The sequence below is a fragment of the Alosa alosa genome, chromosome 15, assembly GCF_017589495.1.
Source record: "Alosa alosa isolate M-15738 ecotype Scorff River chromosome 15, AALO_Geno_1.1, whole genome shotgun sequence".
In the NCBI taxonomy this organism is placed as follows: Eukaryota; Metazoa; Chordata; class Actinopteri; order Clupeiformes; family Clupeidae; genus Alosa; species Alosa alosa.
The window spans coordinates 15,935,287-15,952,631 of NC_063203.1; the positions used below are offsets into that span (position 1 = coordinate 15,935,287).

Consider the following 17,345-nt stretch of genomic DNA (forward strand, 5'->3'; position numbering starts at 1 on the left):
AATGTTTGAAATTAAGTAAAAAGAAACAATTGTGTGAATTTTGGTGAGTGTGCTGTATCACTATGATGGCCATACATTTAGTCTGTTTGACATGCCAAACAGCTTTGCTTTCAGACACTCTGGAAGTAGCTCTATCACTGAGAGACCCCTACTTTGTGCTACCTTCTAATAATTCACTTGGTGACCCATGATCAGAGGTGGGAAGTAGCTAAGTACAAATATTTCATTAATGTACTTAAGTAACGTTTTTAAGAATCTGTACTTGGGTGTTAACTTTTCTGACAACTTTCAAAATCAAATACATTGCTTTAGCAGAATGTGTATAGAAGAAAAACGTCTCAAACGGCATTTGCTTTTCCTTGTTAAAAAATCAAGAAGAAAATGCAGGCCTAATAGGCCAATCCTGCCAGTGAGATTATCTCAAACAGAATGCTTGATTATCAGCAGATTCATCCTTGGCTTGGTAGAAAGCAGCAAGCTTGCCCGATTAATGGAACACTATAAGGACAGTGCAGTAGTTGTTAAGGAGTTACAATAGTTAAATTGGTATGAAAGATACAATGAAAGTTACAATAATAGGTATGAAAGTATAAAAATATATTCAGCGCTTATACTTATACTCAACGTTTACTTGAGTAAAGAAGTTGAGTCAGAATACTTTAACTTTGGTCTTTTTTGCAGTATTTCTACTTCTACTTGTATAAAAAGTGCAATTTTTCCACCTCTGCCCACTACAGCATATGAGTCAGGTCACCTATCGCCCTGCCAGGCCTGGTCTGGGGCTGTATCTAACAAGCTGTGCCCTCAAACACAGTGTAGTGGTCTCCAGGAACAGGGCTATGCAGCATGGGGACCTTTTGGTGGTCAGATAAGCAGCGCGCCGAAGAAATTCGCCTATCTATACTACCAGACCTGCGACCACCAGACTCCACTGGGAGGGTCCTGTAGAAAGTGCAGAACATCAAGAACAGAAGAGTTTGTTTACTTTGCTTATTGAAGTCTTCTGGGGGACCAGCTTACCGAACTCAGGATAAATACAGGTATACCAACTTTAACATGTGTGGGTTTGTATGGATGAGAAATTATGTTGTTGACATAAAAGACTAATGACTAATATTTAAGATTGCTTAGCTTTATTGTGTACATTTCATTTGCAATTCTATTACAGACTGGTGAGTTGTTGGTAGATCCAGACTGGTTTAAATTGTAATGTTTAAATGGTCCAGATATGGATACCGGTATATCTATTTTTAATCATTTCCATTTGGTGGTTTTTTTTTTTACGTAGTGCATTCCTATCCGGTCACATGTTATTATATGCTTTTTCCTGTTGTACTTCATTCTTTTACAGTTTTATATTATTTAATAATACAAAGAAACAGAAAAAAATACACATACACTGAAACACACTTAAAAGTAATAAAATAAAACAAAATAGAATGGAAATGGCATTGATACGTGTGTGTGTGTGTGTGTGTGTGTGTGTGTGTAAAATATATATTTTTTCCTTTTTAATGTGGAAGCACAAATATCTTACATCAAGCCATTAAAACTGTTATTTTGTCTACTAGGTGTTTGTAATATATTTTGTTCCACTTTTCCAAGTTATTCCTAGCTATAAGCTTTTCCACTTCTACTTGTTCTATTGTGTGATACCATAAATGTAATTCTGGTGCTTTTGGTTGTTTCCATATCCTTGTTAGTTGATTCAGTGTGGTAAGACATACTGTAGTTTAATAAAGATATTTCGCTCATTTGCTTTTATCTTGCATTTTGTGTTAATACCCAAATAATTTTTAATTATTTTTTTATAATTTTTAATTAATTAATACCTAAATAATTTTTGTCAGGGATTCCACATCCTTATCTATGTGTATTTGCTTTATTTTCTCCATATTCTCTCCAGAAGCTCCTGCAGGAGAAAGTCTTCCATAAATATAAGGTGTAATAAAAATTCTCTGACTTATTTTCCAAGCAAATTCTCTCCAATGTTTTGAATGTGTTGTTTCAAAAAATTATTTTAAATAGTCTCTCTAGACCTCGCCTGAAATGTTTATGGATAACTCTTTTTCTCATTTTTCTTTTGCTTTACTCAAAGCAAACTGTTAGTTTTTGCAGTATTTTATAAACACCTGCACGTTTTCCATTATTTCTGCCTTTATTTCTGTTTTCTGCCAGATACTGTAGTAATTAATTTCTCATTTTCTCTTCTGGATTTTGTTTGATGTAACTCCTTACCTGTAGATATTTGAAGAAGTGTTTTTGCTCTAAACTATATCTAGAAACTAGGACTTCATATTGTGTTTGTGGTAAAAAAAAATGTGAAAATGAAATTAATCCCTTACTGGCCCAGCCTTGTAAAATCCTATCTGTTCTGTTTGGTATGAAGTCTGAGTCATGGATCATTTCTTTAAGTCGTAGGCCTACATTCTCACTTTGTTTGGTGGTTGTGTTATATTGTATACTGACTGAAACACTAATGACCTACTCATTTTTGTGTAGAGCTATGAGTGGCACTGTAATTCAGGAATTCTCTGAAACCATGCAGATGGACAGTGTGGAGCTGTGGGGATCCAGCGACAGTGACCTGGAGGTTGACAACAGACTGATTCCCTCTTTCGGCGTGCTGACCCAGGACACCGAGAGAGTTCCCATGGACACACACTACCAATCTGAGTTTGGGTAGGCCTAAACAGGCACTCACTCAACTGATCAATCAACATTGTTTAAAGGAGAATTCCAGCAATTTTTCACAATTTTTTTGATCTCTGTTTGTCAAGGTCTGAGTTGAGTACTGTCGGTACAAAAATAAAACCTAAAAACCGGCGTTTTTACCTAGTTACCTAGTTCAAGTTGCTGCAGCCAACAGCTGAAATGCCAGGTAGCTACAGTGCTACACTCTGGGGACATGGACATGAAGGCTGTTGGCTGCAGCAACTCGAGCTAGGTAGTTTGTTTTTGTACAGACAGTAGGCCTACTAAGTGACCTCTAGAAACAGAGCTCTATGTGAAAAACCGCCGGAATTCTGTTTTAAGAAGATCCTGTCTGAATCTTGAACTCACTACAGTGTACAGTGTAAAGCATGGCTTGATAATATAAAATACATATGGCTTCCTTAGTTGGTCCAGTTTTTTGTTGCTGTACATTTCAAGATGTTTGATGACACCCTGCTTTTTTAAGTGATTCTGGTGACCACTTTACTAAGAGTAAATGAATTAACTTTTTTTTCCCTGACAATAGATTTCTGAGTGATAGAGCAGTCCAAAACGATGATGTACCATACACGGTATTTACGATCCACACACTGTTTGATGCAGCAGCAGATGGAGATAAAAATAAACTGAAGGGGTTGCTGACCTACCTTAAGCACACCTCCAAATGCCTAACAGACTGGGAGTTCCGGGGTGAGCAGAGTAATCTCTCACATAAGATCACAGGGCTTACATTTACATTTATTCATTTAGCAGACGCTTGTGTCAATATGTCAATTATATTACAAGGGCCATTCTACTCAGAGAAACTCAAGGTTAAGTCCCTTGCTCAAGGGCACAACAGTGGAAGCCGGGAATTGAACCCACAACTTTTCTGGCTACTGCATGCTAACCCAGCCCCTTAGCCACTATGCTACCACTGTCTTACATGACTAGAAAAAAGTATGTCTATACCAAAAAATGTCACTTAATAATGAGTCATAACCCAGATTTGCCCTTTCTAAGATCCTACCAGTGGGAAAACAGTTCTCTTGAAGGCCCTCTTAAACCTAAGAAATGGGCAAAATGACACCGTTGAGTTGCTTCTGGCCATTGCAGAGGAAACTGGAGATCTGGATACTTTTGTCAATGCAGCATACAAAGACAGCTTCTTTAAAGGTGACCCTGACCCTCTCTGACCTCTGACCCTACTGTAGGTCCATAACCTAATCTCTGACCAGCTGAAACACAGCTTCCTCTTACTGCAGAACTGCCAATGACCTGTGCTCCTGGTCCCACAGGACAGAGCGCCCTGCATATTGCCATTGAGAGGCGAAGCCTCCACTTTGTGAAGCGTCTTGTGCAGAAAGGGGCATACGTACAGGCCAAAGCCCATGGAAAATTCTTCCAGTTAAACACCAAACCTGGATTTTACTTTGGTGAGTAACTGAGCAACTGTTAGCTTACAGTTAATTTCCATTAAGCAGGGTTGTTAACCAAAAGGAATTTGTTTCAGAAGAACATGCACTTTTGTACTAGAACCATCTTAGTTGTGAAAGCATTCCAACCAGAAATCTTATTACCTCTCATTGTGTTATTATGATTGCCGTACTAGCAAAACAGCGGTCATATAGGTTTAGTCAGAGTTTTTTCTCTTCAGTACATTTGTGTCAACAATTCCCGGGACACTGAAAGACCGGGCTGCACGAAACTTGATGGGCATGTAGCCCCATAACGATGACACGGAACCATTGTTTTTTGTTTTGATCCACCGCCCACTTGCCACACCGGGCCCCCCAAAAGAAGGGTAGGCCGGACACAGTTTTCTGTGAATATCTTGAAAACCACAGGGCCCAGGATGACCAAATTATTTTTGTATGTTGTTCATTTGAGGTATAGCGCCACCTAGTTAAAAATGAAAATGCAGAAACGAGCCGAAACGAAACGAGGGGGCCATACAATAAATTAATTTATGTGTAGACAAATTTAGTTACTGTACACAAATCGGCCATCAGATGGTGGTGTTGAGCAAAGGGTTGCAGGATGTTGAAATGTACACACACACATACATACACACACAGCACACAAACAAACACACACACACACACACACACACACACACACACACACACACACACACACACACACACACACACACACACACACACACACCAGGGTTGTGCAAAATTCGTATTGCAATTCTGCTTCCTGTTTGCTACCTCAATTGAAATGCAAGGGAAATTCAAGAATTGAATTGGAATTTAAGAGCCAGTTTCAATTCAATTCTGGAATTTTGCACAACCCTGACACACACACACACACACACACACACACACACACACACACACACACACACACACACATGCCACACACAGGCACGCACACACCTACAATCACACACACACACACACACACACACAGGTACACATACACACATGCCACACACAGACAAACACACACACACACAGACACACGCACACACACATATTCAGAGAAGAACACATATACACAGAAGCACAAATGCACACATTCATTTACATACACAACAGTTTCAAGAGTAAAGGGGATGGAGTAGGAGATGGAGACAAATTGACAAGCGTGATTTATTTTTGAGGAGAGAATGTGCAAGACTGGGCAGCGGTCATATTTTGTACTACTCTGCGGTACATCTAGTTTATGAAGTCATGAAAAGTAAAGGCTATAGTGTAGTTCATCATGATGCTCAGTTACTGTCTTATGCTGGACACTATATGACCTTTTTCCACAGGTGAACTTCCGCTATCATTGGCAGCTTGCACTAATCAACTGAACATTGTAGAATATCTATTGTGGAATCCCTACCAAAAGGCGGACATCACAGACAAGGACTCCCATGGAAACATTGTGCTTCATGCTCTGGTCACCATTGCAGACAACTCTCCTGAAAACACAGCCTTTGTCACAAAGATGTATGATGAGATTCTGCTAAGGGCAGGCAAGCTCTACCCTAGACTCAAACTGGAGGAAATTGAGAATAACCAAGGTCTGAATCCCATCAAACTGGCTGCCAAGACTGGCAAGATTGGGGTATGTTTCTGTTGTGATTGTATCCACCTTAAAACCGATGCCAACATAAGTACATACATTCACAACTATAGCCATTATTACACTCTAATTTATTGTATTCAAGATTAAATGTTTAATGTAATAATAAATAATACAGTTCATACACATTTTGAGATGGACATTAAAAATGAATATGGTTTGTGTTCCCATTGTCTACCCATGGCTCCTCTAAGTGAAGGCTGTTGTCGCCTAAGTGTCTTTGTTTCGCCTCACAGCTGTTCAGACACATTGTGAGACGGGAGTTCCTGGACGAGGAGAGCATTCACCTGTCGAGGAAGTTCACCGAGTGGGCGTACGGCCCCGTCTACTCCTCCCTCTACGACCTGGACTCCCTAGACACCTATGAGAAGAACTCCGTGTTGGAGATCATTGTCTATGACTGCGAAAACCCAGTGAGAGCACATTTACAGTTTATCCTGAGTCAGAGGCTGCATCATGTTGTCTGCTTTGTCTAACATATGCAGTTGTGGACTCTAGACATTAATGTCAACCACACACCATGATAAGTCATGTATTTAATTTCAGAACCGTCATGACATGCTTCAGATAGAGCCTCTACACAGTCTGTTGGAGGAGAAGTGGCATACTTTCGCACGGCCAATATTTTGGTTCAACTTTGTGGTCTATGTTGTTTATCTTGGAATATTCACCTCTGTGTCTTGTTTTAGAAAAGAGGGAAAGGTAGGATTTTAAAATGTGTAACTCAAATATCAAAATATAATTTCAGAAAGAAAGAAAAATATAATTTCAGAAAAATATAATTTCAGACTATATTTAGGTACATTCTTCCATCGTTGCAATTGAACAGAGCTATTGTATTTAATTTTTAGCCACCATTTCCAATTGAGCATGAAACATCTGACTATTTTCGTCTTGGAGGAGAAATAATCAGCCTCCTTGGTGCTGTTTACTTTTTCTTCAGAGGGGTAGGTGAAAACATGCCAAACAGCATGAAAGGATTTAATCTGTGTTTGGTATTTAGCTGAACAAATGCATGCCTATGGGTTGGTTGTGATTATTGTTAATCAGAATGTCTCACATTGTTTTTCTTTTTCCTTTAGATATCAGACTTCAGGAGAAAGCGTCCAAAGCTAAAAACCTTACAGGTGGACGGATACAGTGAATTTCTTTTGTATGTTCCAAATCAAATGCGTCAAGCTTTTATTTAAAGTAAAAATATCGCCTCTGAGCCTCAATCCCAAGACGTGCATCTGTGCTTCTCTCTCTCTCTCTCTCTCTGTCTCTAGTTTACTGCAGGCCGTGCTCCTGCTGATCTCTGCAGTGATGTATGCCAGCGGGTGTGCGGAGTATGTGGGCTGCCTGGTGATCTCCCTGGCTCTCAGCTGGGTCAACCTCCTCTACTTCTCCAGGGGCTCCAAGCACATGGGCATCTACAGTGTTATGATACAGAGGGTATTAGTGTATTTAAAACTCAACAATACATGCAAGTTGTTTGTAGTTGTTTGATTATAATGCTTATAATGTGCCCTTTTCCTTTTTAGATGATCCTCAGTGACATTTCTCGCTTCCTTTTCGTATACATTGTCTTCCTTTTTGGATTTTCAACAGGTACCCTCTCTGATTACTTTATGGGTTTGCCTTGAATACAGCATGTAGGCCTATCTATATGGTCTCAAGGTAATGGGTAAACAAAGATGCACAGTTTACCAGAAAGCCCCTCCTCATACAGTATGCTCATCTCCTTTCTGTAGCGGTTGTGACTCTCATTGAAGAACCACCAGTGGCTCAAGAGATGGAGCTGGGTGCAGGGTGCCAGAGACACTCCTACAACAACATCTACTTCACCACCCTGGAGCTCTTCAAGTTCACTATCGGCATGGGCGACCTGGAGTTCACCGAGCAGTACCAGTACAAGCAGGTGTTCTTCATCCTGCTCATCTCCTACATCGTGCTCACCTACATCCTTCTGCTCAACATGCTCATCGCACTCATGAACGAGACCGTGGAGAAGATATCCCGAGAGAGCGAAAGCCTATGGAAACTGCAGGTATGCTGCTCAGTCAGCTGTACCGGAATATTGGTGAAACACAGCTGGCTACTCCTCTTCAATTCTGTTTAGTCACCATTGTGTTATACAGAGATTTGAAAATTTCACTGACTTTTTTTCATCTCTGTCTTGCTATCAATTGGTCTAAAACTCAAAAGATCAACGAAACTATAAGGGAAGTGCTTAAATAGAGATTAGGAATGGTTCACCCAAAATTAAACCACCCAAAAATTCAAATCAGTTCAGAATATTAGTGCCCAGAAATAGCTTATCACATACTGCAGTCGTGCGGTTTATACTCGATGAGGCTAATACGCGGGAAATAACTATGTTCCTCTGGCCAGAGAGCCCTGACTATCCTGGACCTGGAGCGCAGCCTCCCTCGCTGGCTGAGGAAGAACTTGCGCTCTGGGGTTCTGAAGGAGCTGGGGGACAGACCAGGCAACGACATCCGCCGCTGTTTTAGGTGGGTGGAGGATATTATCAAAATTCATCATCCTGCAGCATTAACGTAGCCTATAGACATAATAAATGGCCATAATACTCATAATACTTTCTTTGAGTCTTCATGTACTGCATCATATAGAAAGGAAATGTTTGTTGTTGTCGTGTGTTCAGTTTGGAGGAGGTGAACTGGAGCAAGTGGCAGACAGACCTGGGCATCATCACTAAAGAAATTGGGAGCCGTGACATCGAGCCTACTCATCAAAAGAAACCACTCGGAGGTACTCCATACAACTTAATGGAAAAATAAAAAGGACAGAAATGATAATTTAACAATAAATAGATGTATTTATGACAATGACTTACACTCCAATACTGAGTAAAGGGGAATAATAATGCTGTGCTTGCAGAGAGGAGGTTGTCACACGTTGTTTCTGCGCTCAGAGGCGGCTTGGCTCCGCCTGCCAAAAGCCACGTGCACGAGGACAAGGGATCCTGAGGAGTCCATCCAACAGAGCCAGCAGTGGTGGGTCAGCCACATCTGATCTGGAGTCAGCTGCAAACAGGCCACAATCTGAGACGACCACGTCAGTGACCTATATGAGACTTTCACACATGTGAATGAGTTCAATTTATAGGTATTTTATGTACGGATTAATGTGCCAATTAAACGAGTCAAGGAATGCGATTATAATGGCCTTAAGTGGCTGTGTGCTAAGTGACACGCGATATACTTACTTCTTTTGGAAACACTGGAACAAACATTTGTATGTGTTTTAATTACTGTGGATAGTTATTTGTATGTCTAAGTATGTAACAGACAATAAATGCACCTGTAATCATCTCCCCTCTTTTATATCCACATATTTCAAGCATAGCAGGATGGGGGGGAAAAGCACAAATGAGACAGTCAGGTTTTGCAAATGCAAGTCAAACTTTATTTTGGTTTGAGGGGAATGTTTGTGCAACATTTTTGTTCCTGAAAAGAATGGGCTTATTTGGAATGACACTTCAATGGAGAACAGGTGGGCTCTACTGCCATAACACTCGGTTCTTTGGTGGACCAACACGAGACACACAAAGAAATAGAACTTCCGACTTTTCCAACTGCTCAGAGGAAGACAGTAACCGTCTCTTTTTTTATTATTTTATTTTAATCTCAAAACGTGGTTCAGAGAGGAGGGTGGGTAATAACATGTGCTCTTAAGACTAAGAACCTGCTCACATTCCTAAGACACAGAAGGGTGTGCAGAGTGGACTTCAAAACCGCTTTGGTTGGTAATTCAACAGCAGCAGCCAGTCTCAACAGTTTGTGCCTTTAGCATGTAAGGGCTTCCTTTCCAAACAGTATCAGTAGTCGAGTAGCTTGGTCAACCTCCCCCACCCACGCCCACCCCGAGCCCCAAACCCACCCCTCTCCTTACCCCTAGTCCACCCCACCCACTTAATAAACAGTGCAGTGTTTGAGTCCCACATACACCCCTGCTAGGATACACAGTTTTCCCCACACACAGACCCACCTCAGTATCACGCTCACGCTCCACTCACCCCAGAGGAGGCACTTCACATTGATAACAGAAACTAAGGAAAAGTTCAACCTGACTAGTTAGAGTTTTGTACCCTTGAGCTGGAAACACGACATGAACGCTGAGGCCGAACAAGTTTGCATCTGAGTTGTTTTGTTGTTGTTTCTTAAATGTTTCTCCCTCTTTCCCACTCAGAACATGAGGAGATTAACTGAGATCAAGCTAACAAGCAAGTTTAAATAAGTTAATATGTCTGCAAACAGCAAAGCGGATCCATTCACACATTGCTTTTGCAAAGACAACAAAAATGGCATTCAACATAAATTACAGCTTACTTTCTAATCTTTACAGCATTACAAACACTCCCACGTTTTTTTTTTCTTGTAGTCTAGAATACAATAGCAGCTTCGTGAGACCAACACATCGGTGAGAAAGTTGAAAGAGTTAAACTAAGCCCATTGTTCTGTCAGTTTGAGTCTGAAGGGTTAGGTCTGCATCTAAGACTAGTAATGGGAACAGAACCCTTTTTATCGGTGTTCAGAACTGATGACATGTACGTTCTGATTGTTTTGCTTGCCACAAGCGCACAGTGACACAAAACAAAACAAACACACACACACACACACACACACACACAAATGCTCAAGACACACATACTCAGACACACCAAGGGGCAAGTAGAACTTCAGATTTTCACTCCAGCAGCAAAATAAAACAAAATGAAAGGGTGAACATTACTCAAGACATGGCCTGATAATAATGCATACACACTAACTGTTACAGCCCAGGGCTGGAACTGGTAGAAATTGTATTTTTATGTTCATGTTTTATGTTTTATCCCCCCCCAACAGTTTCAAATCAACATTACTTTTACATAAAATTCATTTTAGTATAACTTGCTAATATCATTAATTAATTTAAACTTCTACACCACACTCAAGTCAACAGACTAAATATTTAAGGCTTACACAAGGGGCCCAACAGGGAACCCGACCATAAGTCTCCAAGGAACCCACCCCTCCACACACATACAAACAACCAAGCGGTTTCTCTGCCAGTTAAAAAAAAGGAAGAAAGAAAAGGACTATGCTTCACTGGGACTCAAGAGTTGCCCTTCCTCTTAAAAGAAAGCAATAACAAACTAAAATGGCTGACTGAGTCGGACTAAGAGGGCAGGAGGCACGGGCAGACCTGAGAACAGAGATGGCGAGGCCATAACAAAAAAACACTGACAACCAGGAGGTGTCACTACCACACAATGGTGAAGGGACGCAGATGTCAACACACTTCAGCCTTCCAGAGCTCAGAGGCAGTCCTGTCTTTCCCACCGATCCCTTCTACAGTGATTTTCAGACAAGAGAGGACGCAGGTCACGTCTCACGTTCACAGGCCTGGATTGTTATGAGAAAGTCAGCCACTTCAGTGCAGTGGGTGACCCTAGTTGCCATAGGTGACCACCATATGGGACTTTGTTTACCAGAGCAGCAGAGGTACTGTTTAGCTCCCACACCAATGTGCAGTGAGTGCATCATGGGACATAGGAGGCCAGACACAGCAGTAGGGCAGTAGAGACAGAGTGTGTAGAGGAATCTGAACCTGCTTTTATTACAATGCAGTATACTGTATGCTGCACTTGCAAGTGATCCATTTGGTCATTAGGTTTTTGAAACCTCCCACCATTCATTAGTACTACAACTAGGACACATTATTAAAATAGAACATAAAAGATAGGGAAGTGTTTTTTCTACTTTTTTGTCAAATTTATAATACATTTCAGGATCTGATGGCCTGACAATGTTAACTCACCCTCAGGAATTCAAGTAGTAGTGATAACTACATAAAGAAACAACATGATGAAGGACATGGCACAAGTTGCAATGAAATTCCCAAATGGAATAATTCTGAACATATTACTGGACAACATAATCAAGACACACTGTTTGACAGTGAGACCAATGCTCTAAATAATGCTTCTGCAGCACTCTTCAAACAGCCAGTCTAAATCTTTAACCTGAATTAATGTACAACAGTCTGAAAAAAATCAACAGTCTATGTGCATGTGCCAACACTTGATCCTGGTTCCTTAGTGTGTTCCTCTTTTAGTGACAATAATAGCAAGCGATAAGTAAACATTAATAAGGAGAACACAGGTTATGTTCAGCCTGGTTGCTTGAGTGCACATCTCCATGGCACCTCTAGAAAGATCTCAACCGACCTTGTGGGCCAAAAAACAAACGCCATGTTCTAGAGTATAGAAATGTCCTATTCCTCACAGTGTCCTACATCTATTGTGTTCTCCAAGAAGACGTGGAAGGAGAATCAAAGGAGATAATGGATTGCGATGCGTTTATGAGATGGCAACACATTCCCTACATGTAAACACTACAATCCGAGCAACACTTTGTTTACGGACAACAAACTGAGCTCAATTTATTTTAGGGCCAGGTGCTATAGGCAGGCAGAATCATCTTTTTTTTTTCATCATCTAACAGAAAAGTAATCTATATGAGTGTTACAACCCTTTATTCAGCCTGAACACAAGGAAACAGGAAAGGCTAGGGAGTTAATGACCTTCACATACAACACTCCAATAAGAGCACTATTCATTATCTAGGAAACTCTTCGAGCTGGTTTCTCAGACACGGATTAACCCTGGCCATGGATGCATTGGCGTTCTCACTAGACCAGAAAATTAATAATAATAATAATAATAATAATAATAATAATAATAACAATAATAATAATTAAAGAATGTGTTTTTGTTTTAAATTCCAAATGCAAGTGTTAAAAGTTTTAATCCCTGCCTGGGAAACCGGCGCTCCGTGGATTACTCGTGAGACTCGTGGGCAATAAGCAAGTTATTAATTGACTAGCGATGGCTCACTCCAGACTCATCTGTAGCCTGGGTGGTGGTGAATGGGAACATTTCTACTATCACCTGAATCAGGGGCCCTAACGTTTGCCATGACAGGCAGCCTGGGCATCTTACCCATCATGCCCAGGTTGGTTTGCTCCCTGAAGCACGGGAAATCGCCGGCCATGTAGTCTACGTTCGGCACCAGACCCGGGTGGCCATTGACGCCAGTGCCGCTGCCGGCGCCAGCTCCAGTTCTGTAGTGGGGCCCCTGTGCGCAGTCAACGGATGAGCCCCCGCCTCCGCCTGGCAGACCCCCGTGGAAGTTGATGGCCAGGTCCTGAGAGCCAGAGCTGTCGCTGTTCGGGGTGGGCAAGATGCTGCCCCACGGGGGCTGCTGCTGCTGCTGCTGCATGTAGTGCCCGTTACTGTAGTTCATAGCCGGGCCACCGACCATCCCATTCACTGGTGGCGACGGGGTGGGTTTGTCCAGCGGGGCTTTGAGGCTGAAGGGCTGCTGGCCCATGCAGGCCTCCTGGGAGAAGGGCAGGCCCTTGGTGGGGAAGCCGGAGCCGGCAGGGTCCTCCCGGGCCACGCTCTTGCAGGGCGGCGGGCCGTCGGGCATGTGCGGCATGTGGCTGAGCGGCTGAGACTGTTGCTGTTTCCAGGGCCCCTGTTGCTGCTGAGGTAAGTGGGGATGGGGCTGTTTGAGGGAGTTCTGGTAGAGGGGCAACCGGCTCATGGCAGTCATAGTGGTGGGCGGCATGGCATCGGCGGCATCGTGGTTGAGGGCACAGGATGATGGGGCAGGCTGTGGGCCAGGTCCGAGGCCAAGCCGTGGGTGGGGATGTGAGGGTGAGGGGTGAGGGTGTGGGTGTGGGTGTGGGTGTGGGTGAGGGTGTGGGCCACAGCCGCGGGAGCTGGCGTTGATGAGCAGGTTGCGGCTGATGGGGCTGGGGTTGGCGATCTGGCCCTCGCAGACCGAGGTGCCGCCGGCACCGGCCCGGGCCTGGCAGAACTGGTTGATCTGGTGCACGATGCTGCTGAGGTCGCTGGGCCGGTTGTGGTGCAGGCTGGCCGCCATGGACAGCGGGATGGTTGAGGTAGACACGGTCACGTTGGGAGGGGCGTCGCCGTCGGGCAGCTTGCGCGGGGGGGCACCGTGCATGCCCGGGACCAGCAGCATTCCCGAGGGGGCAGGGGGACCAGCTCCAGCTGGAGTGGAGGCCTGAGGGGGCAGAGTCTGGGCCTGGGGAAGCGCCTGGGCCTGGGCTTGAGCCTGAGCCTGGGCCTGGGCTTGGGCCTGGAGCCTGAGCCTGAGCGCTGTGTGGGGGCAGCATGGGGGCCCTGGGAGCCATCTCTGCCAGCAGCCTTAGGCCCTGGGAGGCCGTCTGCTGCTGTTGCTGCTGCAGTAACCTCTGGGGGTGGCTCAGGCCAGGCTGCTGCTGCTGCTGGAGAGTCTGATGACGGATAAGGCCAGGCTGAGGCCGTAAACTGGGTGGGTGCGGAAGGCCGTGGTGCTGGATGGTCTGCGGACGTGCAATGCCCGGTTGCTGCTGTTGTTGCTGCTGAGCCTGCTGCTGTTGTCGCTGCTGGAGCTGGTGGGAGGGGAGGCCCTGCTTGTGGGCCCCGGGTGGGGGCTGGGGGAGGCCCTGCAGGTGAGCCATAGTCTGCTGCTGGGGCGCTAAAGTGCTCTGGGCCCCGTAGGGCCCGCTGTGGGGGTTCATGACCGACTTCGGCAGGAAGCGGGCACAGCTGGCGTCCAGGCCCTTCAGAATGCTCTTGACGGGTACCTTGACGATGGCAAGGAGGCCTGAGCGGGAGGACTCCTGAGACGGATAGGGGCTGTATCGCTGGCTGGAGGTGTCCAGGCCGTTTACCGTGCGGCGGATGTGCTTCCTTTGAGGTACTTTGACACTGTTGGGGAAGATCTTGATAGTCAGCGGGTTGTTGGCAACTTTCTTAGCATAGGCATCCAATTCCGCTGGGGATGGATAATGTGCGGATCTCATCTTCTGCGTGGTGTCCCCTGAGGAGAGGCATGGACGGAAGACAAATTAGCAGAAAGTGGGACATTAACATCAAGGCAATGACTTAGCACAAGGCACAAACCACTAAGAGCCTTTATCATTAGACCACAAGAAAGAAAGTGAGGCATTAAAAGAATATTTAGTCTACATGCATAGAGATTGGTAGGACAATTGAAATTTGGGCACACTATATATCATCATCCATTGTATGAATGTTACACAAGGTGTATATCAACCCAGTATATCACCAAATGTGACAATGGAATCTAACTTTGCATCACAAACAAATGACAACAAGGTACTTCCAAAGCATATTACTGGACTTGAAAAGTGTGATGCGATAATTATTGGACACTTTGTACATTCATCGAGAACAGCCCAAAATCCTTGATAAAAAGAAAAACATCTCAAGGATAAGAATAATTTCATCTTGGCCTCTTGTGTAACAGAAACTGGTAAATGCTGGAATGATTATCTTCCCTGACACCATCTTGTCCATCACCACTCACAGACACAGGCAGACACACACAGACTCAGACAACCACACCCATTTTACCTCATGTGTCCACAAACAGCAGCTATGACTAGTGAGCAGATGAGTGTACTTACATTTCTGAAGTCCAGTGTTCATCTGCAAGTGGGAACGAAGCTGGAATGTGGGGTTGGATACTGGCAAACAAGCCAGCATGTCACACAGGCACTAATGCAACATGGGCTACACTCCGTCACACTGCAAGAGAAACCGTATCAGTGGCAGAGCTCAGATGGGCACCAGCTTGGATATTACTCAGTCCGTTCAAAATGTAGTGTTGTATTCACCTCAGAGTCGTCCATAAATAACTGGACAACATTAAGCTTATATTAAATATGTTGTACCCTACTTACTAACATTGCTTAAGAGGACTATGCTTCTTCTGTGAAGTGATTAGTTGCTAGGAGAATGACAAAGCATCTCTTTTACAAAGGATTATTCAACACACACACGTGCGCTAGATGAACACCGCAATAGTATAAAAAAAATTGTACAATGAAACAAATGCTATAGAAAAGCCTTGATTCCCAGAATCCAGTAATGGGTTCTTCTACATAGGGGTATAAGAGTAGAAATGACAGTATAGACATTGATGACAATTGCCATGATACACCTCACAACTGGGTTATCATTTTTTCATCATATCTCGTACACTACATACAAGGACGAAATGCTTCCATAATAGCATCTCTGCAGACTCGCTCCATTTAAATATCAAGCATTCATCTATGACCTTTTTAAATCGCTTTCTAAAACAGCTGGCGTTTCTGAGCCTACAGCGCACACCCCGCAGTTTGAGTGTCATGAGCGAGATAGAGGAAGCCTGGCAGGTGCCCAGGGCACGGCAGGAGATGCCACTGCATGACCGGGGCCTACAGACACACCAGCTGACTGCTCCAATTTGAGGGATTGGCAGTTGGTGCGACATCGGCAAAAAGTGCCTTATTAGCATGGACAGTTCAATTCGAAGACGTAGAGCTGCAAATCACAGCAATTAATTTCTATCTGATTCTTGGGAGAAGTGACCATGAATATATTAAGGTATCCCATCGCACTAACGACAGCTCCACAAAGTAGCAGTACAACTGCGTAAATGGGTAACGTTAGGCCTACTTCTATCAAGTTAGCCACCTAGCCGTACAACAAGACTCTCCTACTAGGCCTGTATAATAACAATGGTCGGTGAAATTCATAGACCCTTGTATGTCATAATCATAGTTGAACTAACGTTAGAGTAGGTTTAAACGAAATGTACTAATTGTTGACTTCAAATCCCAACCTTACATTACTCAGTTCTTCAATGGCTTTCTGAGAGTTGGGGTGAAAATGGCTAATTTTGATGACTAACTCAGACAACAAAAGCCTAACTGAAATAACCACTGAAGGCATTCCTAAAACAATTACATGAAAATGACAAAGAATCATAGTAATACTTAACTTGATCTAAACCGTCTACGCCTACGTAGGAATGAATCGTAAATGATAAGCAAATTCTCTGGCCACCATTATCTGTGAGCTAGCTAGTAGAGCTCACAGGGTTAGCTATGCTAGTCGACACAGCTGTTCAACATAAGTTAAGCATTTCCCATACCTAAAAGGGCTAACTTAACGGCTAAAACCTTCGAATAGATACATTCGTATCACTTGAAATGGCAAGCTTGTTCACTGATAAGGCAACCATTAACGCGAGATTCTCAACACCAAGTAAATCAGTATCTCTTTATAACATCCTGTTGTAAAGGAACCGGGTTGTGCTTTCAGCAGTAGCTACGCATCTACATTTGAAAACCTAATGACAACGATTAGTAATAATACAGAAGCGAGCTAGCTATCCAGTAATTACTAACCTATACTGGCTTGAACACAATGTTGGGCTCTCATAGATAGCATAGCTAAGTAGCGGCTAACTAGGATCTGGGATCTTCTTTGTGCTGCAAGTGCAAAAGGGTTTCATTTTTAGAGGTTCTGACAGATAAAATGACTAAGCCTGAAGAAGAGAAAACGACCAAAACATTGTACATACTTTCCAGGAGAAGGTGAGCTGTTAAAACATATTTTCAAGAAATATTTCCAACACCGGTATTTTCTTCGTTTTGGTGTGTTGTCCACTATACCACTGCTGCTTTGCAAATGCAGCTCATCGTTTGCGCATGTG

At 43.5% G+C, this 17,345-nt stretch overlaps 2 protein-coding genes across 9 annotated transcripts; one reads left to right on the top strand and one right to left on the bottom strand.

Annotated features, from left to right (window-relative positions):
• The first annotated feature begins 824 nt into the window (after positions 1 to 824).
• LOC125308843 (transient receptor potential cation channel subfamily V member 1-like) lies at positions 825 to 9,092 on the top strand. 8 transcript variants are annotated; one of them, XM_048265452.1, is made up of 17 exons: positions 828 to 1,040; positions 1,907 to 1,942; positions 2,503 to 2,682; positions 3,242 to 3,405; positions 3,718 to 3,870; positions 3,993 to 4,130; positions 5,459 to 5,757; positions 6,012 to 6,188; positions 6,322 to 6,477; positions 6,627 to 6,722; positions 6,858 to 6,928; positions 7,044 to 7,209; positions 7,299 to 7,365; positions 7,509 to 7,804; positions 8,149 to 8,270; positions 8,423 to 8,529; positions 8,693 to 9,092. In XM_048265452.1, the coding sequence occupies exons 3-17, from the start codon at positions 2,507 to 2,509 to the stop codon at positions 8,791 to 8,793; spliced, it is 2,289 nt and encodes a 762-aa protein (XP_048121409.1). In that variant the 5' UTR covers positions 828 to 1,040; positions 1,907 to 1,942; positions 2,503 to 2,506; the 3' UTR covers positions 8,794 to 9,092. The 8 variants fall into 8 exon arrangements, with proteins under 8 accessions (XP_048121415.1, XP_048121409.1, XP_048121410.1 ...); XM_048265453.1 differs by having other exon boundaries at positions 829 to 1,040; positions 1,910 to 1,942; XM_048265455.1 differs by having other exon boundaries at positions 830 to 1,040; positions 2,549 to 2,682.
• A 3,188-nt stretch (positions 9,093 to 12,280) lies between these two features.
• On the bottom strand, positions 12,281 to 17,339 carry fam222bb (family with sequence similarity 222 member Bb). The gene is made up of 4 exons (XM_048265462.1): positions 17,214 to 17,339; positions 15,268 to 15,388; positions 13,984 to 14,657; positions 12,281 to 13,919 (listed from the first exon to the last, which is right to left on the bottom strand). Exons 2-4 carry the CDS (start codon positions 15,344 to 15,346, stop codon positions 12,666 to 12,668), a joined length of 2,007 nt encoding a protein of 668 aa, XP_048121419.1. The 5' UTR covers positions 15,347 to 15,388; positions 17,214 to 17,339; the 3' UTR covers positions 12,281 to 12,665.
• Positions 17,340 to 17,345: the final 6 nt, after the last annotated feature.

What these genes read in the sequence shown, in the direction of transcription:
- LOC125308843 (XM_048265452.1), top strand. Translation starts at nt 2,507, where the DNA reads ATGAGTGGCACTGTAATTCAGGAATTCTCTGAAACCATGCAGATGGAC. An exon ending in TCTATGACTGCGAAAACCCA is followed by an intron (nt 6,189 to 6,321) that starts GTGAGAGCACAT and finishes ATTTAATTTCAG; the next exon opens with AACCGTCATGACATGCTTCA. An exon ending in CCTTTTTGGATTTTCAACAG is followed by an intron (nt 7,366 to 7,508) that starts GTACCCTCTCTG and finishes TCCTTTCTGTAG; the next exon opens with CGGTTGTGACTCTCATTGAA.
- fam222bb (XM_048265462.1), bottom strand. Translation starts at nt 15,346, where the DNA reads ATGCTGGCTTGTTTGCCAGTATCCAACCCCACATTCCAGCTTCGTTCC. An exon ending in GAACACTGGACTTCAGAAAT is followed by an intron (nt 14,658 to 15,267) that starts GTAAGTACACTC and finishes GCCTCTCCTCAG; the next exon opens with GGGACACCACGCAGAAGATG. An exon ending in TAAGGCTGCTGGCAGAGATG is followed by an intron (nt 13,920 to 13,983) that starts GCTCCCAGGGCC and finishes GCCCAAGCCCAG; the next exon opens with GCCCAGGCTCAGGCTCAAGC.